The 23,697-nt window shown below is 34.1% G+C and overlaps 1 protein-coding gene across 3 annotated transcripts in view; it reads right to left on the bottom strand.

Annotated features, from left to right (window-relative positions):
- Window positions 1-6,335: 6,335 nt before the first annotated feature.
- The window catches only part of LOC149557122 (zinc finger (CCCH type) helicase family protein), a 289,450-nt gene continuing 272,088 nt past the window's right edge, over window positions 6,336-23,697 (bottom strand). For all 3 annotated transcript variants that reach the window (XM_089831842.1, XM_089831844.1, XM_089831843.1), the window contains exons 12-14: window positions 23,472-23,657; window positions 22,743-23,291; window positions 6,336-7,239 (exon numbers count right to left, since the gene is read on the bottom strand). In XM_089831842.1, coding sequence (XP_089687968.1) covers window positions 7,030-7,239; window positions 22,743-23,291; window positions 23,472-23,657 — 945 coding nt within the window. In that variant the 3' untranslated portion in view covers window positions 6,336-7,029. The remainder of the gene's footprint in view (window positions 7,240-22,742; window positions 23,292-23,471; window positions 23,658-23,697) is intronic.

Here is a 23,697-nt window from a genome sequence, read left to right as displayed (position 1 = left end):
ACTGAGGAGAAAATGGACATTGACACAAAAAAGAATAATGAGGGTAATATCCTTGTCATGAAAGAGCATAGTCCAAGTAAGGAGAAGGAAGATGAGCTTAATGAGAAGTAGGTTGCCAACACTGACATCCAAGTCAATAATACCATTAACATTGTGATAAGCAATGAAGAAGGTAGCAGGGATGAGCCTCACCATGCGAAACTTGCTTTCCTTCATACTGCAAAGCTAAGATTAGAGGCATACCTACAAGTGGACTCATGGCTATACAATGAAATCATGGTGCTCAAGAAAAAAGTTGGGGTCATTCAGAAAGAGTTGGACCATGAACACGCTATGAGAGCTCACCTAGAGAAACAAGTTGGTAACATCCCTGACAAATTAAAGGATTATGAGCTAGATCTCCATCAACTAATTAAGGATAGCGGACAAAGAATGGAGTAGGTTACTTCTAGTTTGTGCACCGCGGCTGCTAGTCTAGGCAAGAAAAGCAATTCATGTCTCCAAACACTATTTGGGTGAGAAGTCCAAGAGGGCCTAGCAAGAGAACAAGGCAAAGTATGAGGGAAAAGATTTCTCAGGCTCTAGAGGTTCTCATTTTTGTCACAGTTGATATTATCCAGAGTACTGCAGAAGAAGGCAAGGAGGTGGAGAAGAGCATTAAGGAGTTGTTGTAGGTGTTGGTTGCTAGTTCGGGTGGCTTTACTGGTTTTATTTTTTATTTTCCATCTTTTGTTTAAACTATAGGTTCCAAGTCCTTGTAAAACCTAGGTGTGTTTGGTTTAAACTTGTGGTTTCAGGTCCTTGTAAAACCTAGTTTTTTGTGTTGTTTTCTTTAATCTAAGTTTCAGGTCCTTGTAAAACTTGGTAGTCCTTAATGTTGATCTTTTGCTTTTGTTAAAGGGTTTTAGGTCCCTTGAAAACTTGTTTTTATCTTAATCTAAAAAAAATAATGTCATGAGAAGATACAATTAGGGGAATAAGATATATAACTTTTGGCATGCCCATCATGATGAGCCCTATAGGGATAATTTAACTGCCAATAGGATTATGATATTGAATTTTTTTAATGTTAGATACTATTGTCCATAAATGCACAAGGTTTCATTAAAATATATGACACTGTGAAAGATGGAACCACACAGGGAGACCTACAAGATTAGAAAAAATGCCACTACACCCTAAATTAGTGCTCATCCCATTTTAAATGAGAGATAGACTTCATTGGTCAAATAGATTCATCGTCCATCAATGAAAAGTACATCCTAATATTCACTGATTAGTTTGACTAAATGGATAGTAGTCAGAGATATAAAGCATGTTAGAGACAATAATGTGACATTATTTCTCTATGAAGAAATTTTTATAAGATATGAAGTTGCCATAGAAATAGTATCAAACTAGAGACCTTAATTTATATTAACACCCATACAAGGAATGATGAACAAGTACAAATTGAGGCACATAAAATCTACTCCATATCATCCATATGCCAATGGGAAATTAGAGGTGAAAAATAAAGGCATAGAAGTTTTTATAACAAAATAGTTTCTCAAGACAAAACAAATAAATTGGGATACTACTTTCGTAGAAGTTGTTTGGGCCTATAGCACCACATCAAAGAAAGCTAGAGGGTTACACACCATTTGAACTTGTCTATGGGAAGAAATTTATCTTACTAATATGATTTATATATAAGACATTGGGGACATCATTGGAGCTTTGTGTCAGCCTCTCCAAACCTCAACAACAATGGATAGCCACACTTAATGGACTCAATGGAATGCAAAATGAAGCAACCCACAGAGAATCAATCCAATCTCTGAGCATGAAATGACATGAGAGATTCATGAAAATAAAGTTATTTGAAGCTAAAGATTGGACATTTCTCTATGATTCTAGATATATAGACCACCAAGAGAAGCTTCAAACCCACTAGCTTGGACCACATGAAATTCTAGAAGTGTTTTCCAATGGGTTTGTAAGGCTATGGACCATATGAAATTGTCGAAGTGTTTCCCAATGAATTTGTAAGGTTGTGGACCATACAAAATCATAAAAGTATTTCCCAATGGATTTGTTAGGCTACAAACCATTGACATACTGAGATTTTTAGTGTTGGTCAATGGTCATTGCCAATAAATATGTAAGAAAACCCTAAGAAGAGAATATTTTCTTTGTAAATTCCATGAAATAGCATTTCCAAAGTCTCTTACAATATCACCACCTAGTGAAAGATTTAGTATATTTTAGCATATGTGATAATATGTATCCAATAATAGAATATTCACTTTTTAGAAATTCCAATTGAGAACATTAGATTGATTTTGAAACAGATTAGGAACATTTACTCAAGTTACAATGGTGCATTGCAATGCCACTACAAACAACTTAACATTTTTATGTGTTATGTTTTCCTTAACTAGGAGTACTAGTATCACACCTTTTGTTATTGTCAACTCACCACTTATACATTATGTAATAATGAAAGTGCATGCACCAAACTCCTTGCATCTCCATCATCTTATTGACTCCCACAAATTGGTTTCTTGTCATCAATGTTATGCAAATTTATTGAATAGACCACTTTAAATTTGATTTGTATTTTCCAACAATTACTACAAGAAGTCTCATCAAGTTCATTCAATAAAATTTTACAATTATATTTATATGTATCTTTAGTTCTCTCTCTACCTTTCACATGTGAGGAGATCTTAAGTCGGGAGGAGGGATATAGCTTCCAAGTTAATATGTGAACCTTATATCTATCTACAACCTATAATCATGAGCCCCCTTCGTAATCTTTCTATAAAAATATCATATTTATATCACTTGACCATTTGATTGACAACTATATGTAGATGGATGTCACATCATTAATTCTTCAAAGTCCTTATAGTTATCTTCAACCTTTTCCATTTTTTTGCAAGTGGTCTTCCTAACACCTGTAAACAACATAGATAGTTACCTATAAAAGCTCTTTTACAAGGACTAAGTTTATTAGTTGGAAGTTATATTTTAGGTTATTTTTCAAAATCACAAAGAAACAATGAACATATGTGGAATTGGAATCACAAGAGGAGACCTAGTTCAAAGGGATTGTCATCATTTGTAGATGGCAATCACAAATGTAAAAAGAACTTGTTAAGGTGTGATGGAGTGATTCTTTTCCAAAAACTGAAAAAATGATTTGGATATTTTGTTGTAGTTTGCAATAAAAGGAACCATTTCTTATTTAAAACTAACATATATGCTTCTCAAGCATCAAAACAACATGCTCTAAAGTCATACATGCATCATGCTCTAGAGTAATTACTTGACATGCATAACAACCCTAGCAAGGACAATCTCGAGTGTACAATAAACCACAATTTGGACACACCATGTTTCCCCTTCTCTAAGTTTGTAACCAACACACCACCTTCCTTGAATGATCAAGATGCCCCCTTCTCAATTCTCACAATAATGCTTTCTATAACATTTTAAGCCTTAAAATTTTCCAAACCAGCCCACCCTTTCATAATGATTTCCTTCCAATAATTATTTAACTACTAAATATTTGACCAAGAGGTATCAAGATTCAACTATGTATCTTTTGAGTCAAATTCATTGAACCATAGTTTATGAGCAGCAATCACAAGACTCCATCTCTCATAAAAATGAGTAAAACATTTAGCTCTCGTTGCATCTAGGTGATGCTCACAAAGGTGAATCACCTATCTACTCCAACTCAAGTGCACTTCAACATAAAGTTCCCTCCAAGATTGATCTCACTTTGCTTGCAAATGGGGGCAATGCTTATAGAAAAGAAACATGGGGATTTTGCAGGTCACCCATCCCAATACTATTCTTAACTCAAGCACACTTAACCACATATTTTCCTCCAAGGTTAAGCACACTTTGATTGTAAATGGGAGTCTCAATGCTTCACTTCTGTAAGCATCACCTAGATGCAATGAGTTTCAAGTGGTTCATTCATTCTCATGAGAGATGGGTTCTTGAGAACCAGTACACATGAAAGATGGGTCAATTAGTTCAACTCAAAAACTACAGTTGAATTTTGGTAGCAATATCACATATTAACATTTTTTTCATTCTTTATCAATCTCTCTTTTGTAATCAAAGAATCATAATGTCTTTTTTTAATCTTTCTTTTAATTTTAAAGGGATATTAAAACAATTCTACTTTTACTTTTGTTTGATAAGAATTTGATATAAGAATAAATGTATGTATGTGAGTGTTTACTTATATAAACTCTTAAATTGTTTTTCTTATCATCCAAATTACTATTTATCATTTATTCATTATCATCCATTAATACCATTAATGATTTATCATTTTATCATTTATCATGTCATTATGAATTATCCCAACAATATCCATTGGATTAAATAATGTTTCATCATTTTAATTAAATGAGAATTAATTTCCATTTTGGTATCATCCATTTCTATATGTTTATTCTGTCAAAATAAGATTATACTATTTAAATAAAAGTGAACTAATTAATCACTTAACATTTTCATTTTCATTTCTTTAATCTTCATTCAAAAACATGGTTTTAGTCCATCATCTTATTTTCATTTTAGAAACTTATTTTTCTTTCCCACAAATAAACTCTTCTTGATTTTACGAACTTATTTTCTCACAAAATTGACTTCATTTTTAAATGAAAACTTAAGGTGCACAATTATCCATCACTCACATAAAATGATTTGTTATTCTTTCCTCTTAGATTGAAAATTAAAAAAATCTCTTTTTTCAAAGTTGACTTGACTCCATAATTCAATTAACCAAAGTGTTCATTCTTATCCACATCTTCACTTAGAAGTCTACAAATAAGAGCATTCCTTCATTATTTTATATTTTGTGCAAGTTCACAATGTAAATATCACTTATCAATCAAATATGAAGTCATGTTGTTGAAAGTCTATTCCAATTTGAAAGACAAATCTATACCATTTTATTGAAGATTGTAGTGAAGTTGATAAAGGAAGAATATATTTGATTTCCTTTTATGTTTAAATCTTTTTGATCTCTTACAGTCAATTTTAATATTTTGAGAAACAATAAATGTATGCAAGTAAAGGCAATTTTACAAGGAAAAATTAGCCTACTTTATTTCATATTATTTGGTTTGGTAGCTTGTTCTTTGTATCCAAGAGTGAGACTTTGGAAGGTGGAGGTAAAGATCACTCCATACATAAAAATCATTATTTTATAAAGGAATGTCTTGTCCTCTAAATATATCACTTGCTAGATAAGTCTACTATGTTAGCTCAACTTTTCGATTGTAATTAGTTCATCTCACTTAAAATTTAACAACTTATTTCTGAACATAAAAAAATAAATTCTTTAGCATTAATTGTTTTATATATCTGGAGAATATTATATCAACCTTCCTGTCAAATTACTAGCCAAGCTTAGCAATTTGAAACGTGTTGCTTGACAATGCAAGGTGGTTATCCAATGTAAACATCTCCCATGAGAATTTGAAGTATCAAACCTCCAAATCACCAACCATATGGAAAGATTTCATTGAAATTCAAATAGTTATATTGAAGGTGCATTCTCAGCCTTTCAACTTGGTACTTTATATATCCTTGTCGAGTATATGAAAATCATTTTGTTAAACATTTAACAAGATACTAAACTATAAAGCCGTAATTTGTAAACTTAATATATGCTTCTTGATACTTGGCATAATGCATGCCATTATACTGAAGGTTTAAATTGTATAACTTGAAGAACCTACATTCCTTTTGCTGGTAAGTTGGGTTTCGAGGTTTATTATGTGCCCTAATAGTTGATCATTTAACTTGTCATCTCACGAAAAGCACTTTCAATTTGATAAACGTAATCTCCTATTTGAGCTTGTAAATGAAATTGCCATCCAAATCATTCTTTAGTTCGTATATTTCATTTTGCTGAAATTATCATGTAAGCTAGTTTAGAAAGAATGCCTACAACACAATAACAGCAAATACAATTATCTGCTAGTAAAGAAAAAGAAAACATACATGCCAGGTATGAAATGTATTGTGAATGCAAAACCCTGTTGCATCAGCAATTTTAAGATATAAAACTATTTTAGAAGAGACGGGAAGAGCCTAGTTCTGGCATTTCTTGCCCGGCAGCTTGAATGGTATTCAACTCTTGTAACAGGTGCTTAACAACAGACTTTCATCAGATGCTTAAACTAATACCAATAAATTATTTATAAGAGCTACTAAATCATACACACAGATATCTAGAGTAATCAAAGCACAACAATGCTGCAGTTCATAGTTTGAGCCTACTTTCACAGATATTTCACTTAAAAAATTAAGGTCAGCACTGACACTATCAAGTTTGAAGATTTACAATTAACTTAGCAAAATGTCAGCTCAGTTCAGCTGAATAATATGTCCACACCATATGCCATCCAAATCATGGGAGTGTGTGTGCCCTCATTCTTTAGTTTGTAGATTTATTTTTGATGAAATTTACATATGTAAGCTAGTTTACAAAGAATGCCTACAACATGATCACAACAACTAAAATTATATGCTCGTGTAGAGAAAGAAAACATACATGCCAGGTATGAAATGTATCATGAATGCAAAACCCTGTTGCATCAGAAATATTAACATATAGAAGTATTTTAGAAGAGGGGGGAAGAGCCTATTTCTGGCATTTCTTGCCTGGCAGCATGAATGGTATTCAACTCTTGTAACGAGTGCTTAACCACAGACTTTCATCAGATGCTTATACTACCAATAAATTATTTGGGAGAGCTACTAAATCACGGACTGCGATATTTAGAGTAACCAAAACACAACAATGCTGCAGTTCATACTTAGAGCCTGCTTTCAAAGATACTTCACTTAGAAAGATTGAGTCTGACTCTGAAGCTTCCAAGTTTGAAGATTGACAATTTAACTTAGCAAAATGTCAGCTTGGTTCAGCTGAAAATTATGTCCTCACCATATGCTATTTTATCAACAATACTAAAACTAGAGAAGTATCCCCCCAGTTATCCAATATGAACATTACAAATTGATTGCTCTCTCAAGGGATGAGAAGTAATCACCAAATAATGTATCACTGGGTGGGTGTAACTCAAAAATATATGAAATTGGTTTCGCAGGTGGTACATCCTTCTCCTCCTCTTTGTTTGTGGGGAAGCAAGAAAAAGATGAATTATCAAATGGAATTGATGATGCAAGGAAAAAGAAGGAATCTCTTGCCATTCGTTCAACCTAAAACCAGAACACAGTTGCATCAGCGATATAGCATTGCATAAAAATAGAAATCATGCCTAGATTATATCCTGTGCACCAAAAACAAATTTGCCAGTTGTGGTTAAAAAATGATACAATAACTAACTAAATTGTAGATTTTAAGATACCTAGGGTAATCTAAACATGATGCCAGATCATTTCGTACTTGAGCATGCTTTCAAAGATAAATGCACTAAAATATTTGGGCTCAATTGAGAAGCTACCAAGTCTGAAACTATCTAGATTCTAAAGACTAGGCAAAATGCCGTATCAGTTTAGCTGAATAATATATCCATGCTACATGGTATTATTTCAACGACACTGAAACTAGAGTAGTAGCCCCGCAGTTATCCAACATGATTCAAAAACATGATCATTACTTTTTTATTGCTTTCTCAAGGGTTGAGGAGTAATAATCAAATAATGTCACAGGGTGGATGTAACTAAAAAGTATCTGAAATTGGTTTTGAAGGTGGTACATCCTTCTCCTTTTTCTTATCTTTCTCTGCGAGAAAGCAGGCAAAAGATGAATTGTCAAACAGATTTTGATGATATAAGGGAAAAAAAGGAATATCTTGCCATTCATTCAACCTAATGCAAAATACAGTTGCATAAGCAATATTGTTTTGCATCAATTTAGAAATGGCGTTTTTGGAAAATACCCAGTTTATTGAATAAAATTATCTTGTAATAAATATTAAAAAGATGCATAAGCAAAAATAGCCCACCAACAGGCAACTTTATAAACAGAACTCAAATATTTTAAATATTTCTTTAGACCCTTTGCAAAACTGACAGAAAGAAGCAATGTTTTGATCCACATGTCTTAATTACTGCTAGAAGTTCAATATACAAACAGCTTAAGAATGATTATAATAACAATTAAAAACAACTGCATGCAAAAATGGAGAGGGTGAACTGCATAGACTCACACAAAAAAGAGTGCTGTCCTAAATATACTGAAGAATAGATAGTTTATCATTGAACTTCATGTATACTAAAATAGAAATCCTATAAATATTGACTTCTTTACAAAACAGATAGTTGATCATTGAACTTCATGTATACTAAAATAGAAATCCTATAAATATTGACTTCTTTACAAAAGCTACTTGCTCACAGGTTCAACAATTCTGAAGGCATCAAACTAAAATGTATGTACAATAACCATGGGTGGTATCTAACATCTTAAAATCTTCATGCTATCATATCCACACACATTTCTGAATCAATTGCGTCATTCAATTGACACTCCAAAACATGCTACTAATTGTGAAAGCTTAAACTATCCACAAAACATTGGTGCCGCCAACAGTAAGCTTATGCAGGGTGAAGAATAAGAAATATGCTTAAAAGTACTGATGATCCTGAGTAAATAACATAAAGGGAAAGAAAAATAAATCATATGAAAGGCACTAAACAAATGATTTATCCTGAATACATCAATTTGGAAATAGAAATCCAATAAGAATTTACTAGGAAAATCAGCTATACATGTTTTCTTCTTTCTTGAGAGCCCAAGAGATTTGCAACTAAGTAAATAGTCTAGTTATCCCAAGAATCTATACTGATGAACTGCAATGACAATATCTAAGATCACAAAAAGACTACCGCAGAAAACCCTCTAATTTGAACTAATCTAAGTTATCTCAACCTTTATAACTCTCGTTTTGCCCAATTATATCCCTAAAAGATACCCCAGTGGGTGTATAAATGGGAGATGAAGGGTGGATAAACTGACCAAAAGCACACTAATTCCTCCTGTGTAAAGAGACATCAAGAAGAGCCATTTTCCTTCTTGAATGAATCTTCTGTTCTGATATTTTTATCCTGTAGATCATGTAAGATGAAATCTGTGGTGGTCAATTTTTCATTAATACTTAGTTCTGCAACTTGTAGACGTCAAGACTTTCGCATGCAGAGTTGGAACAAGGTACTGTGTTTAAAAAGTTGCATAACTGTTTGGGAAGAATTATTACATGTAAAATACAACAATTCAGATAGCTCAATATGCTAATGTTGACCCTGCATCAAACCTATATTTTGATGCTCTCAATGGTCCAATTGCATCTGAATGTTTGTCAACTTGTTCGGGATTAATAGTTGCCCTGCAACATGGAGACTGACACAGTCACATTAATGGATATGATTAACTCACTTTTTCCATAGTAGATTGGCATGCCCCACAAATATCCATCACCAGCCACCAGAAGTGATTAGGAATGAATTCCATCCGATGAAAATAATGATTATAAAAGTGACAATTGTTTTTATACTAGTGATTTGCGATATATAAAGTCTAATTAAAATTAAAAAATAATTTAACAAGGGCAGCGATTGAAAGGTTGCGATTTAAATAATAACATACCAAGGGCAGTGACTTTATGTTAAGATTGTGACCCCTTAAACAATAATGTCTTAGGGAGATGATTCACTCGAGGAGAAAAAAGGAATCCATCAATCAATTGATCAAGTAATCCATTTTGGAATAAAAGAAGTGACTTGAAAATAAAGATTCATAAAGAGATTTCAGGACCAAAACATAACATCTTGACCTGCTAAAGAGAACAAAAACCATCCATGGTAAGCTAAGATATTTTAAGGACAAACCTTCAATTATTTTAGTAAGTTCAGGAGAGATACCCTTAATCATGCCATCACAGAGAAAACACACTTCTAAAGTAAACATACAAGAGGCAATGACGACAGTTTTAAGGAGAATTAAGCACAAAACCAAGGTAAGTTATATTTTCACAATTATTTATAGTGTTATAAAGCTGATTATTATAATAAATTTCATCTTTTTAGATGAAGTTACATTTATAAATATAATGCAATTATAAATGTACTACAGATTATATTTGTTTTTGTTCCTTGTATAAGACTCTTTGTCCTTATCACTATCACTTTCTCTTAAATATGGGCAATTCTTAATAAAGTGTCCAACTTTTCCACAGTTAAAGCATTTAAATGGCAATTTTCCTTTGGTTCTTCTTCATAACTTTTGGAGAAAAAGAGCTTCCTCCTAATCTGTTTCTTCCTCGGAGCTTTTATTTGTCATAGGTTCATGATCCTTCTATCTCGTTGTGGCTTTGAAGGGTAATTCTCTTTGTTGATAAATAATAGCTTCAGTCAGATACAAGAATAATTGATTGTATTGATTATATACAGATGTCCATGTATGTATGTATGTCCGTTCACTATGTGAACTGTGAACTGACATACATGCATACATGCACACATGCACAGTTCTTGTGCTCTATTAGAATTATTATTTCATATACCTCGGAGACAAGCAATTATCCTTGCATTCAATGAAAACTCTATACATCAAATTAAGTATACTGAAATCTGTATTAACAGATTATAATATTATTCTTAATCTCTTGGTGTAGATCAAGTGATGATCTCATTCATAGAATCAATCATGTAATGATCAAACATATTCATTTTGAATGATAATTTGGTTTGAGCAAATGATCTATTCAATGCAGATAAGCGACTTTCCTAATAGCATTTGTTTATTGCAAATCAGACCCAATTAGCATTGGGACTCTTGGAGGAGTTGTTAGGAATCCTTGTGTCTCTTCGTAAAAGGATATGTCCTCTCATGACGTCCCAATGGACACTCTTATATACCCACCGATGTCCAAGAGAAAAGGATTGAAATTGATAAATGCTTTCTCAAGTACAGATCGGTGATTTCAGACTTGAAGATAAAATCAAATATTCAGATTTATTCAAGAACTAGACTAATCATAACCTGCAAACTCAAATTAACCCATTAGTATTTTACAATCTGCAAATTGCTAGTATTATACCAGTCTGATAAGAAGTTTAATATACATTAACATTCCTTTAGATGTATCCCTTTTTTTTGCCCTCATTTCATATGCTGTAAGGATTCCATGTAAGTTATCCAACTTAACCTGTTAATTCCTTGTAACTTTGACAAGACATGTGTTCTGATTTTCAGATCAGTCTGATCTGGATGCATGAGTTCCCTTAAGTATTGGTCACTAGAACATATTGTCCCCTCTAGACAGATTGGCATTTTCCTTGTGGCTTTTATAAGCCTTCTTATTTACTAATGTGGTTAGTTAGTTACTAACCTTTAGTAACTCTTGGAATGGGCACCAATCTTGAGGAAACAATTATGTTGTTAAATAGGTCAACCTAGAAAGGGACATGTCCATTCAATGAACATGCCCCTTGAGTTAGGTATAAGGGAGGGCTAGATTGCAGATTAGAAGACACACCGAAATCAATAAGTTTGCTCTTCTAGCAATCTGCCCTAATAGGATCATCTATAGGAGTGTAAACAATTGACCAAGATCCATGAATTTAACATGGTATTAGAGCTTAGTTCCTTAATGGGAAGCTTAACCACTTGAAGGTAGATCCATTCAAATTCATTGGGTTTAATCTAAGGTTTTTGAAGATTGTTGTGACTACTTGTACTATTTATACTGTGGATGAGAAGCTATTGCTTGATGAAGAATTTGGCAATTCAAGAGATTGTCATTGTGTGGGACTACAATGATATTCTGAGCTGTAGATTGATAATAATTATCTTTCAAAGTTGGGCAGTCAACATTGTAGATTTCAGGCATTGCAAATCTCTGATAAAGATGTGTAAGTAATATTGTTTTCAGCATGCTAAGACCCTATATCTGGATGTGATTTACCTAGCTTCTTGGATGCTGCATTATTGGAGGATTGGACGGCAATTAAACCCTGCTAACAAGACTGAGATTTGGGGTTATAACTGGCCATTACGACCTGCAGTGTGTTCCTTCAATACGACAGCTAGTTGTCTGCCTGAAACATCATTATTAGTGTCATTCAGCTTTGTTATTTGAACCTGCGATTGCCTGGTATCAAGAAGCGCCATCACTACAGACCTGCATTTAAAGAGAATAGTTGTCTATGCATTGGCATGGGAAGTAAATGAGAGACTCCTGCTGGAAATCGTGCAACATTACTCAGATAAGCAAGAACCTTTAGATCGTATTGAGGCAGACTTCATTTTGTTTGCTGATCTTTCTTGACATTCTAGGTTGAATTGAGTGCAAGTACATTCATAGCAGCGCCAACGGGCATCCTAGTTCTAGCATGAGCATTATCTAATACCAATGTCAGTATTATTGAGGTACGTGGGTGGAGTTCTTTGGAACTGTGGCTGCGTTTGGAATATAGATCCATCACCAAAAGCTATGTAATAATGGAATATGTTTGAGGAGTCAAGATTGAAAACTACAAATGAAAGAAAGGAATATAGGGAGATATACATTTTAAAAAAATAGTTATTAATCGGAGATGGTTATGTGCTTGCCACTTTGGACAAATTCACATGTGCGTGCATAGAAGGCCACCATTAGAGAACATGAATGGTCATGCCTTTCGTAAGGAAGGAGCATTGGGATATGAAAACATGGAATATGTAGTGATTATTTGCCAAATTTAATCAACACTTCTATACTCCTGCTGTAACACATCAAATGAAAACAGAGAACAAGAGATGACTCATATTAACTTGTCCTATAACGATTTTATCAAGGGTGGCGATTATATTAAGGAAAGTCACCTCCTTACAAATCTAAGATTACTTTAATGTGAGAGATCATCAATTTTTGTTTAGAATATAGATTGGATAACACCAAACTTCCCAAATGTTAGATGGTCGAATTGACACATGGACAAGAATCCCACGTGGATACCATGACAAGGAATACAAAAATAGATCAAAATAGCGGGGCATAGCAATTTAGCAATGGCAATGTTGCGTGGATCAAAGTCTGCATTGCTCTAAAGAATTGGATCGATTGTGCTTTATTCTTGGGATTAGGACTATGGTATGAGGAGATAATATCAAACTGCGAACAAATCAAAGAAAAACTACTCCCAATTGGCAACGTTTGTGGCAAACATCTAACGTGGCATTTCCATCAAGGAAAATATTGAATGCATTATGTCAGGCTAAACTAGCAAAGAGGAGAACCACTTTTGATATGTGAAATGGTGAGACTTGTGGGAATGGTCTCATTAATCGACACCCATAGCAAAACCAACAAAACATAACCAAATTAAGAGGATGATTGAAGATAAGTGGTAATGCGAATAATTAATTGACATACTGAGTTGATTGATGAATTCTATTCTGTGATCAATAGTATATGGAATTGTTTGTCAGTTCCTAGTAATTGCTTATGTGTTCTTCCAGAAGGGGAGGTGGCATCAAGTTAGAAAGTTTTCTTGGCACCCATCAAGACTCACAATCAAAGAGAGTCTATTTTTCTTTTTTTACAAGATATGGAGACATTTGGAGAATTTACAGCAAGTAAGCCAAATGCCACTCTATTGAAAGAAAACTCCCATTCAAAATAAGTTTGATCCACTGTAAAAGGGAACCTTGGAATAAGAACCAATGATTCTATCATCTTAGATAAACTCGATTATTTTGTTTGAGAGGGAGTTCATCATTGAAGATAACTCATGGATAGAATCACTTATGAGATGCACATGGTAAAAGATTACATCATGAGACTACAGATCATTTTACTCAAGGCATTTCTGATCTTCCCTCAAGTCCAAGAGGGAGTGTTAATGATTGTGGACTTAGAAAAGATGCATTCTATATAATCTTATGACTGTTCAGATTATTGTTCTCTTAGAGAGGAGGGAATAAAGTGACATCATGTTGTGACACTAAGATCATGGATATTAGCATGGTATGCCTTCCTGACAAAAGGAGAAGCTAAATGATCTGCAATGGTGAATCTTGACTCAGAGGGAGTAGACCATGCTTTATTGATTCCCAAGTAATAAAAAATTTGTAGTAGAGAATCATAAGTATCATCTTATAAGAAGGTTATATGTCAAAGAGAGTACCTAGAAAGATTGAGTTGACTCCCTAGGATCTAGGTCATACAAACTCAGACTGAGTGTACCATGTCAAGATGGTGTATGCTCATAAAGTACAAAAGCTTTCATCAAGGTTATGATGGAAAGATAAGTATCCATTGTACATGAGTTCTTCTTTTACCTTATGTCTATAATATCTTTCATGTGTATTTTTTATAAGAAGAGTATATGCCTTGATTTTTTGAAAAATGTTATTGTAGGAAAGAATTTTTGGATTCAGAGGGAGTCTGACATCTCATCAAGGAAACCTTGAATAAGGAGCTCGGAAGATTTGATATACAGTAGGAGTCTGGAAAATCTAAAGTGAGCAACCATCTGATGGGCCTACCTTTATAAACATCATGGTGTGGAAGCATTTCTTAGCAAACAGTCTTGCAGCATCAGTTTGCAGTAATAGAAAACAATCTTCCAGTACGAATTTGCAGTGATAGCAAATGATCGTATGGTGTTTTAAATCAGTAGAGGACTACTGGAAAATCTTGAATAGATTTAAGATTTTGTTGTGAAAGAGACATTTCGATGTCTATGAATCACAACTTGGAGAAAGAGAGAATTTAATTATTCTCTAGACTATCCTTAAGTACTGAAAATTAGAAAGCAGGTATTCTTATCAAACCTCTTTGAGAGTGATCATCTCAGGAAAGATCTAGGTATGATTGAATTGGTTTTATGATAATTTATATTATTGTCAAGATATTGACTGTTATGGGGCTTCACCATTTGTTATTTAAGAGGTGATGATCTCTGAAATAATGAACACTTGTATAAAGACATTATAAGAGGTGACGATCTCTAAGATAATATTCTGACCAGTAGAGAACTACTGGTAGATTTGGATGAATTTAAGATCATGTTGCGATGGAGGCATTTCTATGTCTATGAATCACAACTTGGATAAAGGAAGAATTTAATTATTCTTTGGATTTTATCTAGTGTACAAGTAGATCTTAATTCAAGATCATGTTGTATGCCTATGAGTCACAACTTGGATAAAGGAAGAATTTAATTATTCTCTAGCTTTTATCCTGTGTAAGGCATTCTAGTAATGGATTGCTGGCAGAATCTAGATCTTGGACGAAATCAAGATCACGTTGTGATAGTGACATTTTTTAAAACTCTAAACATCACAACTTGGGTAAAGGGAGAATTTAATTATTCTCTAGTCTTTATCCTGAGTATTGCATTCTATACAATATTGTTATCACAAGTTCAGGTAATACTTCATATCGCAAGCCTAGGTGATTTGATAGTTTGTATTATGAACAATGCTTAGTGATTTTATCACAAGCTCCGGTGATAACTTATATTACAAGAATTGTAATATGATGTGTTTTCAGGTATCATTTGTCTAATGATACATCATGCATGAAATTCAGAAAGGTATAGAGTGTATATCTATGTTTAGTCATCTCTATTGATGTTGCTAGATATGTTCTTATCTTATCAAGTTAAGAGGGAGTGTTAATTCCTTGTAACTTTGACAAGACAAGTGTTCTGATTTTCAAATCAGTCTGATCTGGATGCATGAGTTCTCTTAAGTATTGGTCACTGGAACATATTGTCCCCTCTAAATAGATCGGCATTTTCCTTGTGGCTTTTGTAAGCCTTCTTATTTACTAATGTGGTTAGTTAGTTACTAACCATTAGTAACTCTTGGAATGGGCACCAATCTTGAGGAAACAATTATGTTGTTAAATATGCCAACCTAGAAAGGGACATGTCCATTCAATGAACATCCCCCTTGAGTTAGGTATAAGGGAGGGTTAGATTGCAGATTAGAAGACACACCAAAATCAAAATAAGTCTGCTCTTCTAGCAATCTGCCCTAATAGGATCATCTATCGGAGTGTAAACAATTGACCAAGATCCATGAATTTAACATAACCAACTCCCTCATTTCTTCTAGCAGAGACGTTAGCATCAAATTACTTGGGAAGAGACCTCAATATCTTCTAAACTTTTATCAATTCTTCTATTTCTTCACCAAGACCACATATGGTATTATTTATCCCACCAACTCGAAATTGATATGCTACAATGTTTTCTTCAAGCAACAAAAACAGTGGAAAAATTAAGCTCCCATAACTGGAGGTTGGAAGTACAAAAAATATTTTCTTTGGTCAAAAATGAATTGGAGCAATTGAATTTTGAAAATGATTTTCCATGAGTTTTGATGTGAGACATGTCTCCTTAATGACTTTTTGTCTAGAAAGTTTTGAGATCATTTTTTTCCATAAGGCGCATTGGAAATTTGGAACTCACGCCACACCCCAATAGTGCTTTAGTGTTTTGAGCCTAGGATTTGAGGAATACAGTTAAGATGGACCAGCTTTAGGCATCCCAAGTCTGGAAGTAACTGTGATTAAGCCAAAAAATAAAGAAAGCATGAGGTAAATTAAAATCAAATTGAGATATTACAAACATATATGCACAAGACTTGGATACAACACTTAGAGTACTGTATGAGCTACCTTTTAATAGCCATTTAATCCCATGCAAAGTGCATTGCTCCTTTATTACTATACTTGCTTGCTGGTATGCATTTTTCAAGTTAGTCCCATGTGCTTATGTTTTATGTCTAGGGCATATTTTTTGTCCTAGTTCTTTACCTATTGTACATACAAATTCCTTTGATCTATTTTTGATCATTTGTGGATCTTTTTGTAAACTAATTTATTGGGGTATGATATTGTGACCATTTGTTAACAAGACCCATATCCCATATAACCCCTATGTTGGGAAATAGCTTCCAGTTATGCTCTACCAGCAGTGGATACCAATGCAATTACAATGTTAGCCTTTACGCATAAACCTCAAAATTTATCTCTTTTACCAAAAGATTAATTTTGTTTTTCAAAATTTGGCTTTTGTATGACACAAAATACCCACCATCTCACCAAGGAAAAATGTCTTCTAGACTAGTGTCTTCATAAACCTGGTCTCCTTGAGGAAAATCTTCCTTATTACTCTCTATATCCCCCCTCCATAATCTCTAAACCTAGATCCCTCCCAATACATTGAAACTGGCTGCTTCAAGACACCTCCCACCAAATTACCATTTTGAGGGGATTCCAAATCATATCTTGAACATTTGGAGAAATATTCTCTTGGTTCTCTTTGTTGAAGTTCATAGCTGCGATAGAGATCTCTATCTCTGATTTTATGAGAGAAATTTTGTTATAACTGTTATGGTCATCTTCAGCTGAAAGAGATATTTGTGATTATATTTAACATTATGTAAAAAGATGTGACATATGTCATGCGAAGAGGCATGCGTATGGAAATATGAAGTGTTGTATATGCAGAAATATGAAGAGTCTTATTTTTGGGACTCAAAGAGACCTTTGTGTGAAAAATGAAGAGTCTTATGCAATCTATTTATGTGATTGCTTGCTATATTGTAAATCGGTTAAGTGAAAGCCTTGTACTAATATATTTTCATGATCAATAAAAGAGATTTTTTGCTGGTGTGGTTGGATTTTTGCCTTCAAGTTGAAGGGTTTTCCTAGGATAAATGTATTGAATCTTTTGTGTATTATTGATACTCTTCTTTGTTGTTTCTTATCTAATATCTGGGCAAAAACATTAACATGGTATTAGAGCCAAGTTAGATAACTCTAATTAAGAGAACACGAAAGTTTATATGTAGATTAAAATCTTCATTGGTCTTGTCTTCATCTTCTCAAAAACCTGTGTTGGATGGCATTGTTTCTCTTTTCTTGAATTGGATTTCAAGGAGGTTGAAGTACTTATTTTTTCTTCTCTATCGTTTGCTCAAGTTTTTTCAATAACTTTCCAGTAAGTCAAGTGATTTTTTAACATGCATGACCTAGCTCAGGCACACCGTTGCTTCACAATTAATTTTGCAATAATTTATTAGTTCTTCTTAGTTTAAAGCACATGTTGGATTCTTTTCAAGGCGAAATTCATACAACGTGTCTATCTTTTGAATGGGTGATCTCTGCATGAAGTTTCAACTTCTTTGACAAGCCAAAGATGTGTTAAAGATAATGACGACTATTGTACAGAATGTGGAGATGAAGGAGACCTCTATTGTGATGGATGTCCAAAGGCCTTTCACATAGTTCAAGCATGCCCTTGCTCAAATGACAATAATTAATAAGCCAAGGGGTTAATCAATTATGTGAGAAATTCAATTAAGAGTATGGTGTGTGGGGAAGATGAGGATGACAACAAAGGAAGATAAAACCTGTGCATGTTGCTCCAGTCCCCATATTCATGTCTTGCTTCCGTATTCCTCATTTGAATTGCTCTCTCAGATTGCAAAAGGTACTACGTGAGTAATTTGGGGATGGTCGGATGATACCTGTGCAAAACCTTCTTCGAGAGTTCACTATCTTGCCACAGTTTTTGCAGGTCTACAAATGCTATTGTAAAGAAAGCTTTCAGTAGGTTATGCTAGGTATGTTTTGGTGTACTTTTTTTCATCTTGTCATTTTATCATAGCAGAGTTATTGATAGCTTGCTTGTGTTTTTGGTGTTTTTTCTTCTCAGGATCAACCTGTGATTGCCACCATCTTGCTATCAACTTTCTTGGATCATGCTCTTTCTACATGGTTTTAGCCACCTCTTTCAAGTGTCGTTTGTGCCTTGTATTTCTCCCTTACCGTTATCGGGAGGTGCCTATTGGTCATATATGCACGTTGCATAATCATATTTCACTCCTCTTTTTTGGATGCAATACTGCCCTCTTTTCGATACTTTTGGCAATTGGTGATAGGAAAAGTCCTTGGTAAGAACTGCTAAGTACGAAAAGAGAATCACGTGTCTTCTCCAGAAAGGAAGTCCCAACACATTTCTTGATTAAATTATTCAACCTGTAATCGTTCTTGCATATCTTGTGCATTGCTAGCCACTTCGTCCCCATCGCACGAGAACAAGAATACTATACTAGGAGTTATCCTCCATTCAATTCTTTCTTCCCTCTCCCTTCTACTGTTTTCTTCCTTGGGAAATGTCGTGTTCACTCTGTGTTTTTTGGTAACGGTTCTCTCTTTATCAGTGTTTTCTTTTTGTTTTTTCACTTAATTTATGTTGTCGATTGGCATTTTTTTTTTGTCATCTTTTGGCAATGATTTTACCTAATATTTGTCATATATACATATCACTTTTATTCATTGTTCTTTTCATCGAGCAAGTATCATGGTATAAGCATGTGAAAGATTCAAACTATATGAGTGAGTCTCTATTCTTATCAGAATCGTGTTGAGCGAATTTGGGTTATGTTATAAGAGAGTGTGGTTATAATCAGCGGAAGCTATTGTCTGTATGAAGCTTTTGAGCACTATTATTTGCTGGTGTTTCTTTGTGAATCAAAGTATCAAGTGGAGATCAAATTTCCCTTTTTCAATATATGAATCTCTTCTTATTCTAGGTTAAACTCTTTTGCTTCTTTAGATCATTTCCTTTAATTTGTTTTTAAAGATTTTGACTCAGCTGAGTGTTGTGAGATTAATCATTTTTGCTGTGAAGCGATCTTTTGAGGACTGGGTATTGATTCAAAAAAGTCTTTCTTAAGAAGTACTTTGTATATAGCTGGAATGAGAGTATATCTTTGCATTGACCTTTATGATAAGTGGATCTTATGAGTTGTTATAAATCTCTCTTGGTTGCAGAGTGCAATGGGATGGTGAAAGATGTTGCAACTTTGTTTGTAGTCTTGATACTAAATTGGTGGCACATTATCTTCATTAAAAGTGGAAGATTGTGTTTAGACAGAGACTATTTAACTTCAAAGGGAGATTACGTGACAGAGGGAAATGTACAGCCCTTTACAAGTCTATGCAATAGTCAACCATCTTATTGTGGTGATTAAAGCCATCCCTACTAAGAGGGAGTCTCTGTTTAGAGAAAATCTCATTTATTAAAGTTGTCCCTACTGAGAAAGAGTCTTTGTTAAGAGAAAATCTCAGTTGTTCCTACTGAGAGGAAGTCTGTTTAGAGAAAATCTTAGTTATTAATGCATTCTTCTTTGGGAGATCTTTGAGGTGAAAGTCCCTGTTCCACCCTCTACGAGTAGGCATGGCGGAAATGCATTCTTCTCTAGGAGAAGTTTGAGGTGAAAGCCCTCGTTCCACCGTTTGCAAGTAGGTATCGTGGACCACCCTCTGCGAGTAGGCATGGTGGATATGTATCCTTCTCTAGGAGAAGTTTCGAGATAAAGGTCTTTGTTCTACCCTCTACGAGTAGGCATGGTGAAAGTCATGTGTGTGTGACTCCATTCTATGTACCTATGAAGTAACTATGGTGGATTATGTTATGCTGAGATAACACATGTTATGTGAATTTATCATCTTTGGTTGCAGCTATGTGCATACCTGACTAAAGATCTCTCTCTCGCTAAGAGGGAGTGTTGAAGTTTGTAGTTGCGATAGAGATCTCTATCTCTGATTTTATGAGAAAGAAATTTGTTTGTTATGACTGTTATGGTCATCTTCACCTGAAAGAGATATTTGTGATTATATTAAAGTTAAGATTGTGTAAAAAGACGTGTCATATGTCATGTGTGGAAATGTGAAGTGTTGTAAATGTGGACATATGAAGGGTCTTATTTTTGGGACTCAAAGATGTTATGTGGAGCTTAATCAGATTCACACGTTAATTTTTCCCCACTTTATTCGATGTGATTTCCCCCAAGATTTTACAATGTTTGGGGGCAGCGCCCTAGGTGCACTCAACTAACTTTATTAGTGTAAAAGGTGTCGGCTGCAATTTTTCTATTGGACGACTTATTCTAGCCCTAATTTTGTATGCGGCAAAAAGTTTGTATAAAATGGCTTAGGGTTATGGATTTTATACTGCATGATGATATTGTAGCTTCTTGCAATGGTATTGAGCTGTATGGGATTATAGATTGTAATCACTGAATAATAAGAATATTCGACTCATTATTGATGGACATAGCCTTGGGATTGGCTGAACCATGTTAAATCTTTGTGTCTTGTGTTCTCTTCTATGTGGTTTATTATTTTTTAATATTGGTTATATTTGCATGTAATTGTTATTCTGCCTCTTTAGTCCTAACAAAAGAGACCTTCATGTGAAAGATGAAGAGTCGTATGCAATCTATTTAAGTGATTGCTTGCTGTATTGTAAATCAGTGAAGTGACAACCTTGTACTCGAACATTTCATGATCAATAAAATAAAATAAAATTGTTGGCATGTCATGATTTTTCCCTTCAAGTGGAAGGATTTTCCCAAAATAATTGTATTGAGTCTTTTGTGTACTATTTATGATCTTCTTTGTTGTTGCTTATCTAATATCTAGGCAAAAAAATTAACACTCTTCAATAATTTCGCTTTGAAATTCTTCAATTGTAATGGGCTTTTGTGACAAAAAATTGCTGAAGCATAACACCTTATTGTGAGCCAGCCATTGTCTTCTTTGAATCCTCCAATAAAAAAGACTTACTGGAAAATTAAGAGGCTTTCCTAGATTGATGTTGCTTCTCATTATTCCACCAAGATGCATTTCCAAATGATTTCCTCATTTTGCTAAGACAAGAAGCAGCCAAATGTCCTCTAGAAAACAATTTCTGCATCTATATGCTAGCTTTTTATTATTCAAATGCTTCTTTCATACATCATTTCCTATTTATAACCAAATTTCTGCTGCCAAAACTAATGAAAATTCATCTCTTCTAGAAATTGAGCAAATGTAGAGTGCATAGGCTTTTTAGTTTAACTTTAAAAATGGAAAATAATTTGTAAATGTACTATCAATACTTACCAAAGAGGATATAAACCAAAAATGGAAGAGAACATTAGGTAGGCTTTACCCAAACCAGCAGACCATTGAAGTCTTTTTTTAATGGGTTGAAATCTAGGTATGAAGATTTCAATTATAGAGAGCCATGTTCCTAAATCCAAGGGCACTTCACCAAAAATATTAATCTTACACTCCTTGGAAACAAAAACTGATATAGGAAAACCTTCAGCACTTTCAAGCTTGGCCAGAAGTTTTGGAATTTACAAATTACTAGCAGTTCTTCATAGTACATAGCTTTTTTCCAACTTCTCAATCCAACCCCGCCAGCAGTATTGTCCCTGCTTGCATGACCATCCTTACTAATGCCCCTCACCATCCATCTTCCTTTGAAAACCTTGAAATGGAGCTCCCTATGATCAGCACCATAACTTTTGTCCCCACATTCTTCTACCCTTTCTCATCCTCTAAAACCTTTCCCTTAACTTGAGGTTCTGTGAGACCTTTATCACCACACCTGGTAATTTCTTCCCTATCAATATGTCAGGGTTTTATATAGAATGCCCATCTCAACTATCCTAGATATCAATATTAATGATTAATTGCCAAAAAATTATGACCATTTGGGGATATTAATATTTTCACTTTCACTGATAATTAAGATTATATCTTGATAATTTATACTTCAAAAATATGCTTACCAAACAAGAAAAGTTCCAAGAAAGGTAGCTGAATAACCTTTCCAAACTATCACCACTATTGATTGCAACAGAAAAGACATTTCCAATGTTTTTCTTACATGGTGCAGAGAATATGGAACTTGTGCCATACCTGAAATTGTGCATATTTGCTGTTCTCCATTGTCAGAATAACCTGAACATTAGAGAAAACTTGTGTAAGAAGTTTAACAGCCAAAAACTCAAAGAATGATCTGAGAAGGTTTAACTGTGTTTCCAATTCCGTGTCCTTTCCAAAATGTGTCAATGTCCATAAAATGCATTTCAGTTCACTCCAAGGTATGGTAGCATCTTTTATAAACTGAAAAGGATGAATATCCCATATGATTTGAGCTCCCATGTCAGACAACTCATTTATTTGAATAGAGATTTGGGAGTTTTTCATTGCTTCCAATTTGGACTTCATTGTAATCACAACAATTTTACTTGGATCATAATGCAATGCAAGACTTGATGCAAAGCGAACAGCAGACCCCCCAAATACAAGAACATATTTCTGATTATCTTCTTCAGTCGGTAACAGCTCCAAAAGTGATGTTGCAGAAGGTATTTCATCTTCAAACTCAACATCCTCCCTATATTCTGGCATGACCGAAGCCAGAAAATCATGAGAAAACCAGCATGCATCTCCATAGTGGCAACCCTGCTCATAAAGATTCCATATGTATCTTATCAAAATGCAAAACAATAGCATATTAAAAATTCCCAGGTAATAAGAGCACTGCAGAAAAAATATAAGCAATTTTGTTCACTGAGAAAAACTTAAATATGAACAGGCATCATAAAGTATCAAAGACCATATCATTCAAGCCAAGAGCCATACCTCTAAGGTCAAATAATTTTTGCATATTTCTGGTTTGGCATTAGAGGAATGTGAAAATAAACAGTTGCGCCCCTTATTACACATTCCCTTAACAAAGAATTTGCAGAGTGGAGTCATAGTTGTCGGTTGATAGCTGTAAGCTTCTTCAGTACTGGCAGAATTCAGTTGTGTACACTGAGCTCTTATCTATAAGAAATCATGAATTAAAAAAAGATCTTAAGGCACT

This window comes from Cupressus sempervirens, chromosome 5 (assembly GCF_028749045.1).
Source record: "Cupressus sempervirens isolate cs-2001-9-10 chromosome 5, ASM2874904v1, whole genome shotgun sequence".
NCBI classification, from domain to species: Eukaryota; Viridiplantae; Streptophyta; class Pinopsida; order Cupressales; family Cupressaceae; genus Cupressus; species Cupressus sempervirens.
This window is presented reverse-complemented; position numbering and strand designations above follow the sequence as displayed.